The 15,105-nt window shown below is 41.4% G+C and overlaps 1 protein-coding gene across 1 annotated transcript in view; it reads right to left on the minus strand.

The window, feature by feature from the left end:
* The window catches only part of rbm20 (RNA binding motif protein 20), a 44,300-nt gene that overhangs the window by 2,785 nt on the left and 26,410 nt on the right, over positions 1 to 15,105 (minus strand). The window contains exons 2-13 of the mRNA XM_042104779.1: positions 11,327 to 12,410; positions 10,742 to 10,803; positions 10,279 to 10,376; positions 9,594 to 9,694; positions 3,760 to 3,903; positions 3,237 to 3,368; positions 3,045 to 3,124; positions 2,141 to 2,792; positions 1,953 to 2,060; positions 1,180 to 1,774; positions 896 to 994; positions 389 to 510 (exon numbers count right to left, since the gene is read on the minus strand). Of these exons, the coding sequence (XP_041960713.1) occupies positions 389 to 510; positions 896 to 994; positions 1,180 to 1,774; positions 1,953 to 2,060; positions 2,141 to 2,792; positions 3,045 to 3,124; positions 3,237 to 3,368; positions 3,760 to 3,903; positions 9,594 to 9,694; positions 10,279 to 10,376; positions 10,742 to 10,803; positions 11,327 to 12,410 (3,277 nt within the window). The remainder of the gene's footprint in view (positions 1 to 388; positions 511 to 895; positions 995 to 1,179; positions 1,775 to 1,952; positions 2,061 to 2,140; positions 2,793 to 3,044; positions 3,125 to 3,236; positions 3,369 to 3,759; positions 3,904 to 9,593; positions 9,695 to 10,278; positions 10,377 to 10,741; positions 10,804 to 11,326; positions 12,411 to 15,105) is intronic.

The raw sequence follows: 15,105 nt of genomic DNA on the forward strand, positions 1-15,105 counted from the left end.
AAGCAAAACAATTCTATACTGGCGGTGTTTAAATTAATTAATTAACAACAATGTCTGTCCCTTCCTTTAACATCAACTGTCTGTGGATATGTGATATATAGTGCACATTATTTGTCTACAAGAATGTTTTAATTTAGGGTGGAGGTTAAAACTTTTCTTGAATTTCCCCTGGGGATCAATAAAGTATCTATCTATCTATCTATCTATCTAAAACACACTGCGACAAATACGAACGCTATTAAACACAAAAGAATAGATTTCACCAGCCATCTGCTTGTAAATCCAGTAAATTCTTATTTGTAATATACTGCAGTCAACATGAATTATGTATGACAAGGCTCTTGTAAACAATGCACATACTCCGAGTATAAATATACATTGAACTGACCTGGAGATTCCTGTAATGAACTGTGCTTCTGCAGTGAGTTGTTTTGGCCACCACCTCATTGCTGTAGAAGAGGCCACACAGTTTACAGTAGAAGGCTGTTCTAGGCACAATAAACTCCACACCTAAAGAAAATAACATATCAACACAAGGCATAGTTAAATTAATTAAACACGACACATACTAATTGTTTCTGTATTATTTTGCACTAAAAAGGGAATTATTAAACACAAATATCCTATAATTCACTTTATTCAAAGATATTGTCACATTATCACTGGCCTTGAACAATAACAAAGTGGCACTGGTGTGGTAAAATATCATCATTAAAAACATGTTTTCCTCCTAATTGATCCTTATTATCAAATATGAAATGTGAAAAGACACCCTAAATTTTCAAACACGAGGGTTACCTTCAGCTGAAAGAGGGGTATAATAGAGGACATGAGGACAACCTATTAAACTTATTATTACCAGGTGGAAAAAATTAGGTGCCAGTAATGCTCTTACCCAGTGGTATACTGTGCTCATTGATCACTTTATCTTGTTCCCGGGATGGTGATGGGGCCACGGCGTCTATCCGAAGTGGTGAATGACCATGTATGAGGTCTATAAAATGAAATTCAAAAACAGTACCCTTGTTCAAACTTATTCAAAAACACTTGTGACACGTACAGTTGTGAATAGGAAACAATGTCCTTCATAACTTTTCTAGTATTAGCCTATCACGATCCACTCTGTTGCTTGGTTGTGAACAATTTAACACAAGCTAAACTAAATAAATAATAGACTACCTTTCTTCTGACACTGGCTGTCCTCCTTTATCAGAGTCTCCTTGTGTTCATTCTCCGTCACGTGCCCTGACTTCTCCATGTCATTTTCCCTGTTTGTCTCTGTGGGCTTGTCACCATCACAATCACCATGGTGATTTGAAAGGCAGTCTGGCACTAATACAGGAGCATCAGCACCACTCATGTCTGACACGGAACACGTCTCCTCCAAAGCAGCCTTAAACTCCTCTGTGGGGAAATGGTTGAGGTCTGAGCCCTGAGCAGGCTCTAATGTATTTTTGTCCTCTTGGGTCTCCTTAGAAGAATCGGTCGCTGAGGCCTCCTCCGAGTTTTCCCGTGGAGGAGAGCCATGGTGGCTGTGCTTTTTCTGTGGCACCCCCACATCAGAGGATGTCGTGGGGTTGGCATCTGGTTTGACCTCTGTCTGGCCTGCAGGTGAAGTCTCGTCTTTGAGAGACTCTTCCTGAAGCTCCGGTATATCAGGCTCAATTATAGAGTCCTCCTCTTCTCCGACCTCGTCCACTGTCACAAGCTCCTCCATGTTTTTTGGGTACCAGCACTCTCCCTCTGTGTCATCTTCACTCTCCCACTCTTCAGGCTGGGGGCAAATAATGTTACATACATTCAGAAGAAGTGAATGAAAACATTTGTAAGATCAGAGCTGAATACTGTAATTGCGCTGAAAGGTGTAGTCCTTTAAATCATTTAAAGATGTTTTTCAGTTTATTTAAGAGACCATGTTATCTGTAGATTACAGAGTTAGAAGCTGTCCTTACCCCACTCTCTTTGTTCTGGTCAGCCTCTGTCACATCTGTATTCTTCTTCACACTGTGAGGGGAAACCGACTTTTCCTTTGATGATGATTCTTCTCTTTGGTGCTGTCCCTGTAAGAGCGTAAAGTCGGCATGTATGATTCTTAAAGACATATTTATGAAAACAAATGCTTAAGTGTGCTGTGACGTACATTATTGTTTGGATCTTTCTCGACCTTCTCTGCTGTTTGTCTTCTAGTTTGTTTCTTGCTTCTTCCCCTCCCTGGCGAGCCTTGCTTTTTGTCCTCTGGACTTTTAGGTGGGATGGGCTCCTCAGACATGTCGGACTCTGAATGCCTGCTGGGCCTATGATAGTCTGATGCCTCTCTCCTCTTCGCCTTCATTTCATGTCGCGGATAAGGTGGCCTGGAGGGCTTATCTGATTTATAAAGGTGCTCCTTCTTGTAGAAGTCGTCCATGTCTCTGTAGGATGGGAATGTAGGACCCTGAGGGCTGCCTCTGCAGTACCAGTCTCTGCCACCCCGCTCGTCCATAGTCCTGGGGCTGATACGGTCCCCAGCTTTCAGGTACGATTTCCTGCGATCAGGCACTCTTCCGTTGGGCCGGTCATCTTCACCGTTCCTCCAGAGTCCCTCGTCCCTTTCCCGATCATCTTCCCGACGGGGATGAGGTGTCCAGTCCCAGGAAGGCCGGCGGGGACCCATGCCATTGTTCCATTCGGGCCGGCAGGGCCCCCCCTGTGGACTGTGTGTGGAGCTGCATGACGTGAAGCTTGGGCTGTGAGAGCGTGGGCTTAAGGAGCCTCGATGTGGGCTACGGGACCTTGGTCGCTCTGGTAGGTACCTGAGGAGATGCCCAGGGTCAGTAATACAGGTTAGGGTTGGGCTTCAGTCATTTAATACCAATATTTGGGAGGTTGCCCCAATGCCGTTTCATGTTCCCTTGGGCCAGTTGCTTGGAGATTATTTAATGCTTAGGTGAAGGATAACCCTTGGATGTCATATGACAATTAAAACTAAACATTGATGTCTACATTTTATGTGAGTCAACAGTGTTAACTTGTCAAGTGTAAAAAAATTAAGAAAAAGCTCATACCGGTCAAGTTCTTGCATTTCGTCTCTTTCTCTCTGCGAGTGAATATCATGAATAATGGAGTCGACATCCTTTCCTGGTTTCTTTACATGAGAGATGAAAATAACAAAATTAAAACACCAATTAAACCATACCCCCCCCCAAATAAAAAAATAAAATCCCAAGTGACCTTAATGTAATATAATATATAATTACCTTGAGTTGTAATTCTTTGTACCGCTTTGACATCCTTATCAGAAGTTTCTGGTTGTTAATTGTGGCTGGTTGAAGCTGATAATACTGAACCATGGCTTGTGCTGCCTCAACATATGCCATTTCCAAGAAGGCCTGCCAAGAAAGCACTTTTACAAGACTACACAGACTAGCCAGGGTTTCGGCTTACAGTTAAGCGGTACAAATGAGACCAACAAGGTCCTAACAAAACGTCTAAAATCATCACTGAGTGTTACCTTTCACAAGCGTGATCTGTCAAAAAGACATCTATGAGGCTTCAAATGAGTAACACACACCGCATGACACAAAAACACAGTTAGATTTTAGCCATATAATGTCAATAACTGCAGACTCATAAATGTATGTGAATATCAAATTAATCAGTATGGCAGACTGCAGACTCATAATTGTAGGGGAATATCAAATTAATCAGAGTGGCAGACATGCAATATTTATTCCTTCCAAAATAGACTTAATATATCAACCGTTAAATTATGCTACATACCTGATGTGTGGAACGCATGAGAATATAATTGGTGACTTTGCCAAACGGTAGGCCCAGGTTGATGACATCGTTCTCTGTGCAGCTGCCCTCAGGAAGGTTGCAGATGTGGACGACACGACCAGGGAAAGGTTTTCTCTGGGGGAACTGGGACAAAGAGATAACAAACACTCTTCACAATACTGTTGGGAGTTTACCACAGTCATGCTCCACAGATGCCAGTATTCACCCGACTTTTGTCACATGACCTCATAACTGAGCATACAAACATATCATGTGTTACAAAACAAAACAGGTGGGGGTCTCATCATTGGTGATAATGACAGTTTACATCCAAGGATTTGGAAGCATGACATTTGAACGAGCCTGGCATTGTGCCCCTTTTGTCTCTAATCCTTGTGAATCGCTAACTATAGAAATCCACTGCAGCGGCTGCTGATGCCTTACCTATGACAACCTATACTCTCCTAAGACAAAAACACAGCTGACCATGGGAGGTATGCATAATCACTTTTTCTAAATAACCCAGGAGGTTCATGAGTACACAATTTTACTTAGTTGGTACCTTTCTTATGTTGGAGTTGATTTCAGATTATGTTCAGTTGCCAGTGTTAAAAAACTTGGAACAAGCCATACTACACCTAAAAATATGATCCTGTAAAATGGGATACGTCTCACTGTTTAATATTTAGTTTGAATTCTAAGAATGCAGCATTATTATTCAATTCCGTTTATTTTTTGAATAGCTCTATTTTAACCATGTTGATAAGCTTGTCTGTGTCACAAAAGTGTTACACCTAAGAGCAGGCACCAGGCAATATTCATCTACAATCACCTGATTGCAAGGCCTTGGCGCTTCTGTTTGACTGCCTTTGGCAGCTAACCCAGCTTTAATGGTCTCAGATGTTGGGGTGATAATTCTATCAACAGCGGTTGTCCAGAGTTGACCTCTCTTCCTGAAACTATACGGACGGTCCAGACAAGCCTGTACCAATAAACAGGTTCAGAAATAGACACTAACAGGCTGTTAATGTCTCTGAAATCAAACACAGACCAGTAATCCCAATTGCCTATGTATATATGCCAAATATTATATAGGGGTCCGTGTGCCAATCATTATGGAGAAAATGTTATGTCACAGGTAGGAGACATGTAAAACTTTTCTGTTGCATGATGATATACTATATTGAGATAATTTGACTTATGCAAAGGAGTGATCTGTTGAATAATGATGCAACTTAAGATATTTGAATTCATTTAAAAACTAGAAAATTTAATTTCGAGGAAATTACCAGTGCATGCAAAACAAACTTTTATTTGGAAACAGTTGGCAGGAGTCATAGTTGATAACAACTGACAGTTGAAATGTCTAAACAGTTAAATAGTTGAGTAGTTTAAATAGTTAAATTATTTAATAGTGAATTATTGTAGTGAGGACATTTATTTTGAAACAGTTGTGGGCAGAGGAAATAGGAACAGAATCTGTAGTCTTAATAGAGCCAGATTGTATGCTTAAAGCCTGAGACCGAGTATATAGTTTAAAAGTTGAATTTAGATAGTGTAATGGATGTTGATAGACAGAAAGTTGAATGGATGTTGATAGCCAGATTGTTTAATGGTTGTTGGTGGATAGTTTAATGGGTGGATGAGTGAATGGTTTGAAGAGGATGAATGGATAGAAAGTTGGATGGAATGTGCCTTATATCCTTGTAGAATGGAGAGACACAGAGAGAGTTGGCCTAATTAAGCAGAAAGCAGTTGATACAGGTGCAATCAGTTTAACTGGCCCTTTGATCGGTCCTAGTAGTGAGCAGCTGGAAGTTGATACAGGTGCAAATCAAGTTAATTAGCCTATTGTGATGTCATCAGCCTATGTTAGCTTGTTTTTTATTAATATCTCAAAAAGTATAAAGTTTACAAAAGTGAAAAATACATTCCCCACGTGTCCTTTTCAAGACCTACGTTACAAAGATTGAACGAAGTTTCTACGTTAAACGGTTAAAGCTGAATTAGATGCAGAAATTTGGTGGGAAGAATAAGAAGAAGAAGAAGAAGACTTCGGATAACAGAACAGTGCATTTTCATGCACTGTAATAAAAGTCTCAAATGGCAGTTTCTTGATGGTCGCACGACATGATATTTGATAAAGTTGACACGGTTGGATAATGTTTGTATAATAGGATGGACATAAAATTACAGCTGTGTAATTTTCTACAGAGCTACAAAACACTTTTAAAAAAAAATGCTAGATTGAGCAGAAAACAAATTGAAATAGATATAGTGTAAGTTTCCCAAACAGCAGTCATGGTGGGACAGTCGCACCACATGACATTTTGATACTTTACGAGAGAAAAAAAATGACATACCTAATGATTTTTCAAAAATTAAAGTAGTTACAAATATGGGAGTGCTCCCACATATACAGGTGCTGGTCATAATTAGAATATCATGAACAAGTTGATTCATTTCAGTAATTCCATTCAAAAAGTAAAACTTGTATAATGTATACATTTCACACAGACTGATATATTTCAAGTGTTTATTTCTTATAATTTTGATGGTTATAACTGACAACTAATCAAACCCCAAATTCAGTATCTCAGAAAATTAGAATATTGTGAAAAGGTTCAATATTGAAGACACCTGATGCCACACTCTAATCAGCTAATTAACTCAAAACACCTGCAAATGCCTTTAAATGGTCTCTCAGTCTAGTTCTGTAGGCTACACAATCATGGGGAAGACTGCTGACTTGACAGTTGTCCAAAAGACAACCATTGACTGACTGACTCTATATTCTGGACCACATTAAATCATAAATTGGTCAAAGGCTCTAGTTTGAATGGCAGAGACCTACTGCAAAACAACCAACCAAAGAGCATTGATGGTAAGTGTGGTGTGTTCTGAAATTAATTAATTAACCGTTAATGGACTGTGGAATCATGTAGACTGTGGACTTACAAAATATCTTAAGAGGCAAACGTTTTGGGGGATTTCCACATAGTCTCAAAGATGCCCCTTTCCCACAACAGACAGGTTGTGAGGAATGAAAGATTTCTGTTTGTTTACTTGAAGAGAAATCCCTGTAGGTGAAGCAAGGTGCTGACACTAGCCCCACAGCCTCCTCTGCATTCCCCTGGGGATACAACATAGTGGCCCCCCTCAGATCCTGTTACTCTTCACCCAACCTGAAACCTGAAACTCCCAGGGTGCCATTCCTCCCACAGCCCTTGGTGCGATGTGGTAGAAGTCTCTTTCCCCCCCATGGTTTTCAGCACCATTAAAACTTATATCCCTCATGTGTCTGTTTTCATATTCGCACATCAAATCAGCAACACTCAATGCCGAAATTAGAGGATGATCCAAGCAGATGAGATTAAGTGTTTACTTAACAAAAGGCTTCTTTTATTGTTAAAGAGAGAGGAGAATGTCACCCAAGAACAGCTGGCAGAAATGTGGTGTGACATCGACATCACACCACAGAAACAGCAAAAAATTCCACCAGAGCAACTGGTGGGGGTTTATTGAAGCTAACATTAGTACATGCATACGGTGTTTGGCCCTCCATGATGAAAGCGACCATAAATAAATGAATGGGTAGAACTCGTAAAAGGGTCTTTTGTTTAAGTTCTTCACATGCAAGTCACAACCACAAATGATTCTGATAAACCATACTCTCTACACCAGTCTTCTGAAAGCGTTGCTTAGAAACAGACATCAATACACAGTACACATGGCCCATATGACCAGAGGTATAACTGATCTTCAAAGGAAGATATTCAGATCACCTAAATCCCCAGCGCTCAAAAAAGTCCCATACATTGCAGACTTGTCCATGTAGCTCTGACGTTAATACACACGTCCACATACATTTTTGCCATCATATGCATAGATGTATATGCATATGCATTTTCGTTTTTTTCTTTTTGCCTTAGGTCATTCCTTTGTTTATTGCACTTAGCACTTTATTGTGAAGCACTTTGGTGCAGCTCAGCCGTCTGTAAATGTGCTATATAATTTGACTTGACTTCACTTGATAGACGCAAACCTTAACAAAACACAAAAATCAAAGGCCTTATTAAATAACAATAGGCTAATACCTGTCAATCTAAACTTAGCTAATATCAATTTATTGGCAGTGACATTTCTTCATGGGCACAGAAAGCCTCTTAGGAAGTGATCTTCAGATCTTCATCTGTGTCACCCCATATGTCACCCCGTTCTCCCGTCTTGGTGGGCCAAGTGAAATGTTCCTCAGATTTCAGATGCTATCCCAGGCCCAGATCTCAGATGCTATCCCAGGCCCAGATTTCAGATGCTATCCCAGGCCCAGATCTCAGATGCTATCCCAGGCCCAGATCTCAGATGCTATCCCAGGCCCAGATTTCAGATGCTATCCCAGGCCCAGATCTCAGATGCTATCCCAGGCCCAGATCTCAGATGCTATCCCAGGCCCAGATCTCAGATGCTATCCCAGGCCCAGATCTCAGATGCTATCCCAGGCCCAGATCTCAGATGCTATCCCAGGCCCAGATCTCAGATGCTATCCCAGGCCCAGATCTCAGATGCTATCCCAGGCCTTGATGTTAGCTTTTCCTGTTTGCCACTTTCTGCACACCTCCTGTTTATACTTCCCTCTTCTACTCATTTACTCAATCTTATTATATCTCTCCCCGAGCCCCTTGTTCCTCCTCGTGGAGCTTGTGTGTGCGCCACAACTGCAGACACCCATGAACAGCTGCTATTTTTCCCCTTACACCGTGCCAAAGTCTACCCCTCCCCACACACACACACACACACATACGACACACTCCCATCCGCTGTCCTCAGACAAGAGCCAGTATGGTCACCAAGTCCTATTTCAGAAGCCCTCTAAGGTCTGAAATAAAAACAGCGGAGCAGTCGCTGCAAAGCCAAAAGGCAGTCATTTGCTCCATTCCATCATCATGGGAAGTCCATTTGACAACTATCTGTCTCTTGCCTTTGTTGATGTCTCTTTTGCCATGGCCTTTTCTCGGCATGCTTTGACACTGCTTGTTACAATTTATACATAGCCTAATGGTTCTTTCATTCACCCAAGTGAGTTCAATTGGTAAAGGAAACCCCAGTAATCTGATAATGACCGAACCTGTTGCTCCTTGTCTGTCGTTGAAAGCCTGAATGATAATTACCAAGTCAGTGCATACTTCCCAGAAGTATTCCTGGAAACATTTTATTTGTCAGAAATACGTTGACAATTATTGTGTCTGTCCTTCCTTCACAACTTATGATCAAATAGTCTAAGATTGAAATGTTTTTGAATCTGTGAAATAAAATATAATAGTCATAGTAGCGTGTATTCACAGTCCCTCACAATTTTTACTTTCATTTCACCTCAGGTTCACAGCTGACAAAATGAGTTGACTGATAATTTGTAAAGTAATTGATAACTCACATTCCTGATTTACAAACCCCTCAGAAATGTTACAAGTGTTCTGTGAACTTGAAGCAGCCAAGCACTGTATGACCCTTAATGCATAATCCTACCCCCTCCTACCAATCCCCTCCCTACACCCCAACACACACACACGCCCCTCTGTGATCTCTGTACTCTCTGAAGCATTTCAGGGGAGGTGCTTCTGAGTGACACCAGTTAAGGACACACACTCATATTTGGAGAGCTACTACAAAAACTACCAAACCATTTTGACTGTTAGATATCTAAAAAGTAACAAGAAAAGCACTGGCTAGTAAACCATATTCTGATAACATGAGTAATTTTGGCAACCTTCTTAATTTGCTAGGAAACAAACGAATATGTCATATCACATTGATTGATACCGTGAGAGGTGTCTAACCTTTGCCCCATGTTGGTGTGCGGTCAATCCAACCCCAGACAGGGGAAATGACTTCATGGCTGCAGTTGGTAAATATGAAGCAATAGGTCCTGACGATACATCTGAAAATAACATGTTTGCAACAACATTTTAATTTATGTATAATTTCTCCACATTTCCGATTAAAAGCATTTATGTATGTGAGACATGAAATCCCTTCCTCAAGAGCATGTGTTGTTTGTTATCATTTAAACTTCTGCTTTAAAAAGTTTAAGCATACAGCTTAACTTTTTTTAAACAACTAACACAAACCGGCACACTAAATGCTGAGTATATTTACTAACTCCAAACAGTATGACTTGATGTCAAGCTGAACTAAGGCAACAATTCCCTTCAGTGAAAAACATGTTATTACCATATATTATCTATCTTAAATGGAAGGTGCCCTCTATGATGTGAAAATAACTTTGGTGAAGAATTAATATACTCCAAAGTATTCATATGAAGTTGTAGTCCAAAGTGTGGGTATTTAGACACTCTTGGTCCTTCATATCCAGACTGACCACTCACTAAAAATAGCTATAGCGTTTATCCTGTAGGTCAGTCTAGTCACTCTAAAAGTATTGTTATTGGCATTTTTACTGCCCCAGCTTTTAACCATAAAAGTCACACGTCAAATAAAATAAAACGCTTTTCAGTTCTTTACCTTGACTGGCTGCGGAGGAATATGCCATGGTGTTAGCGAGCGCTGCGTTCAGACATCCTTCGGATGTCGTTGGATAGTGAGTGGCTCCAGCTGCCGAGCTGAAAGGCGACGGGGGAGACTGGTGTTAGCTGGCAAGCTCCCGGCGTAGGGCTGGATATATCTAGTGACAGAGCTCAAATTCAGCCTATTAAGGTTGGCCATGGAGAGTATAAGCGTGTAATAAAATGCCCCGGCCGTTTTCATAAGCGAACATTTATTTATCAAATTAGTTTCACTTGAGGCCACTGAAACTAGGTTAAAATCTATAAAACATATATAAAAAAACAAAAACAAACAAATATATATACCTGTTTGAAATAAAAGAAAATCTAGAAGTTTATTGATTCAACAACTTTCCATCACCTACCTTCACTTTTCTTTGTTAGTTGAAGCCCTCTTAATTGATTACTCCGAAATAACTTACCCTTCCGTGTAGAGAGTGCGGTTTTGCAGGTGTAGCTTTCCCTTCACATGCTGGTCCCAGTCCTGTCAAGCACATACACACACACTCACAAATGCAGTCCTCCAGAGCAGCTAGACTTTCAAAAACAAGGCATAGTAGTCTGGCTACCTCAGTTCCCACCTCCCTCACTCATTAGCAGCGCCCCTCTTTGCCAAACTGGAAGGCAGACAGGAAGAGAGACAACAGTCTCGGAGGGCCAAGTGCCACTGCAGCTAAAAGCAGACCACTAAAGCCTCCTGGTCAAATGTGTGAAAACATCACACTTACAGCTGTGCCATTTACACACTCTCTAGAGAGAATGGCCCATCATCTGTTATGCATGGCCTAAAATTGCACATGAAGCTTTTGAATTCTTCCTCTGTAAAGATCAAATAAGTATAGATTCACTACCGTATTGCAGGAAATTGAAAAGGCTATAGGTGGCCTCATGGTCAGTAGTGGCTGTCTTATCACATCAGCTTGAAGAGTTCTGTTTAACATCTCAAGTTGAAAGTCATGTACTGAGCAGCCCCATCTGCCCCTCTGCATTCCTTTAGCATGACCCACCTTTAGGTTGTAGACTTTCTTATCACAGATGGTACATTGGTGTGGCAGCTGTGTTGGTGTAACTGCGTGAAAGTCATTGAACTGGTGGGGTTGTAGGGGGGTTGGGCTCCCGACCAGTCTACCCATATCCTCCCCTGTCTGCAGCTGCTGTGGGTATCCCACAAATCCTTGCGCACCACCAGTACCAAACCCTGGGCCGCCCACCGGGCTGAACTTTGGGTCAGTAGTTGGCTCCTCTGGGTTGTAAAGCTCCACTCTGGGACGAAACTGTTGCCCACCAGGTACCCAGGATGTACCCCCACCTCCCCCACTGCCAACGCCTCCTGGAGGTACATCCATCTTTCCACCATGAGAAAAGCCCCCTGGATGTTTCCAGGATTCCTTTTGAGTAGAACCTGGATAAGCCTCATGGGTCTGACCACTGGGTCCGCTTCCTCCTACTCCGCCACCAAAACCAGACACTTCACCCTGAGAATCTGGAGCAAAGAAATCCCTCTGCTGGTAGCCTCCTTGATTGCTCTTGGCCTGTGTGTTGTATTGCCCTTCATTTCCTTTGCTGGTCACCACAGATGCCCCTCCCAGGAAGCCATACTGGGGTTGATGATCAGTGTCTGAAGGAAATGTTGGCCCTTTCTTCCCATAGTCCTGAAGACCAGGTGCCTGACTCGGGTTTGGTGTGGAGTGGTTGAGCCTCATTCCTCCAGGTTTCTGGGGGAAGCCTCCTCCTACCAGTGTCCCCAAAGCTGAATTTGGTGGAGGGAACGCCATTGGATTGGTCGGGAACCCCCCAGCGTGACCTCCCTGTGATCCGCTCACCATAGTGGCTGTTCCCCGGAGTGTGTTGAATAACGGCTGGGACATGGCCACATTGGAGAGGACCTGATTGAGGACAGAAGCGGCAGTGGCCGCAGTGTTCCCTCCCACAGCACTGTGGGCCAATTTAAGTCGCTGAAGTGTGAGCTGGGCTTGCAGCTGGGCGAGCTGCAAGCTGGCAGGAGTCAGTAGAAGCTGGTTCTGTGCCGCCCCACTCAGATGGGCACCCAGGGGCAGGGTCTTCTTGTCAAAGTTATCCGACACGTTAGCACTGTTGATGAGAAAGGGACTTACATCAATGATCAAAGATACAGTAGTATATCAAAACATATTTTTTTTTAAATTGCATTGAGATTGATGGGATTTTCTTCAAAACCAAATTAGGCCTACATACTCCAATTGTATTAATACTGCACCTTATTAAGTCTGTAGGAGTGGTTGCATGTGTTTAGAGGGGAGTTACCTATTGCATTCAGCCTTAGTTTGTATTATATTACTAGGCTATAGCCTGTGATATTCTTTTCATTCTACACTTCCCATTTCCTCCTCTTCCCACACATTCAAAAAATTCTGGGTAACAGAACATGGTTATTTCACATTTTAACCCCAGTGTTTTTTTTTTGTTTTTTTTTTTTAAAGGTATAACAAAGTTCTGATACCCATTTCACACTAATTTCAACAAAGGTGGTAAGATAACATTACATTCCAGCAGAGTGGTAGTCCAGACAGACCAAACAGAGGTGTAGATTTATTCAGGATAATAAAACATTTAAGCAGGGATCACACTTTCAAGTGGTAGTACGGGCAAACTGATAAACTGATGGATTTCCTATTGTTTGTTGTGGTTGCAGCATTTTTATTTTTGGTCTGATCCCCACCTTACAGTCAATTAATAATGCAACAACTGCATGAAAATCTGTAAGATGTTTAGCAGTGCTAAGCAAATTCTTAAGAGGGCTTAAGCACCCACAAGCCCTGTCTCTGTGCCATAGACACTTCCTAGCTAAATATGTATGACCCACATGGAAGATCTCCCATTTTAACTCTTTCCAGAAGTTACAAAAGCCATGTCTGTTTCTTTACAAGCACAAAATGAATGCTAGCCCTAAGGATGGCAGTTTAGTACAGAAAGTTGATTTTCCATCAACATTTAGGACTATCGCAGGTACTGAATATTCTGGCTAGAAGTCCCTGCTTGACTAGACTGTTCTCTGTTATTCTGGTAAATGTGCTCACATGAACTCTAAATTTAGTGGTGTGCACTATCAATCAAAGTATGCCTGGCACCCTGATATAACCCGTGTCTGTGTCCTTGCTGGGGAAGTTGAGAGCCAGGAGTCGCGGCAGGGACCCAAACAAATGTCGGGTTAGTGGCCAAAGAGACTGCCCATGTCTTCCCACATGCAAAAATGAGACACGATTTCATGTCAATTCTGGTCAACTGATTAGAAACAATGTGTCCTACAGTATAGAGATGTGACACGTAATCAAAATAAAATCCCAAGAATACTGTGATGTTTAGGGCTCTTTTCAAATTTGAATTTTTGCAACTGAATCTTTCAGAGGATTATCACCTATGGATCTGTGGCTTGCACGCTTCCGAAGTTGTCCTATGGACTTAGATAATTTCCTAATCATAAATCAAACTAAATCAGCAATAGTTCAGCCACAATTTAAATGATTAACTGATTGATTTAGCATGATGCTCAAAATATTTTTCCTCATTGATCTCAACATGTTTTCATGTAAATAAAAGACAACCATTACATTTGCAATGTAGTTTCAATAATTATGAAAACTTAATGCATATGTTGTTCTCTTCTGCAAAATGAAACCCTTGACATTCATACTTGCTTGATGCCTGTCTAGTTGGTTCATCAGAACAAGCTCTGCTCCCTATGAGTTCAGCCAGGACAGGAGCCAGTGAAGCTCGTGGGTGGAGATGGCAGTTGAGATTTCATGCAGCTGACAAATTAGTTTTCTCTCTGATTTAGGAAAGATTATATTACTGTGCAGGAAATCTAATGCCACTCATGGTCTTAGGAATGACATGAAACGTCATCCCAGAACATGCGTGTGTGTGCATGGAAAAGGCTATGTGATCTCTGTTATGGATATGCATGAATAATCACGTGATTATATCAACTACTTATATGAAATACAATCACAAAAACTCTCGAGATTAAAGCAACACATAGTAGTTATTTTATCTTAAAAAATGGCTTCAAACTCATTTGATGCTACACTGGCTAACAATACGGAGAATGGAGTCTTTAACATTGCTGATGCACACCCGGAACGCCTGGTATTGCACTATGCTACGTTGCCGTGGGTAGGAGCATGACCCTTTTCGTCAGTTTTAGACAAATGAACTACTCCTGTAGAGCTAACTGGGTACCCAGTACATTGCAAATTGACAATAGGGAATTCCTACATTGTGTTACTTTAAATCAGTGTTTCTCAAAGTGTGAGGCGGGCCCCACTAGTGGGGAATAGAGACATGTCAGGTGGGGCGCAATGAACAAAATAAAATTTGTTTTGTTTGAGCTTATCTTTAATGCTGTTCTTTTTTGACAAGGAAGATCATAGATTCAAAACAAAATAGCCACACACAAACATAGGAGTCATAAACAGACCGACATATGAATTAAAATAGCGTCTGATCCACTGGACCAAGACAGGAAAAGCAACGTGGAACCATTTTTTTTAAACATTATCATTTTTATGTTATTTTAAGCTAATGGGGTCAGGTGGGGCTTGAAAATTCCCCACCTCCAAAGTGGGGAATGACAAAAAAATGTTTGAGAACCACTGCTTTATGTATACCTGCAATAACTGGGTACTGTTTGACAATTAAAATATTGTCACCAGTCAATTCCTCTTTACTCATTTATTAAAACACTGAAAATACGGCCAATCTACATGCCTTATATAACCACTCAGAGCAAAGCACAGCAGCATTGTCT

The sequence above is a fragment of the Alosa sapidissima genome, chromosome 9 (genome assembly GCF_018492685.1).
Source record: "Alosa sapidissima isolate fAloSap1 chromosome 9, fAloSap1.pri, whole genome shotgun sequence".
NCBI lineage: Eukaryota > Metazoa > Chordata > Actinopteri > Clupeiformes > Clupeidae > Alosa > Alosa sapidissima.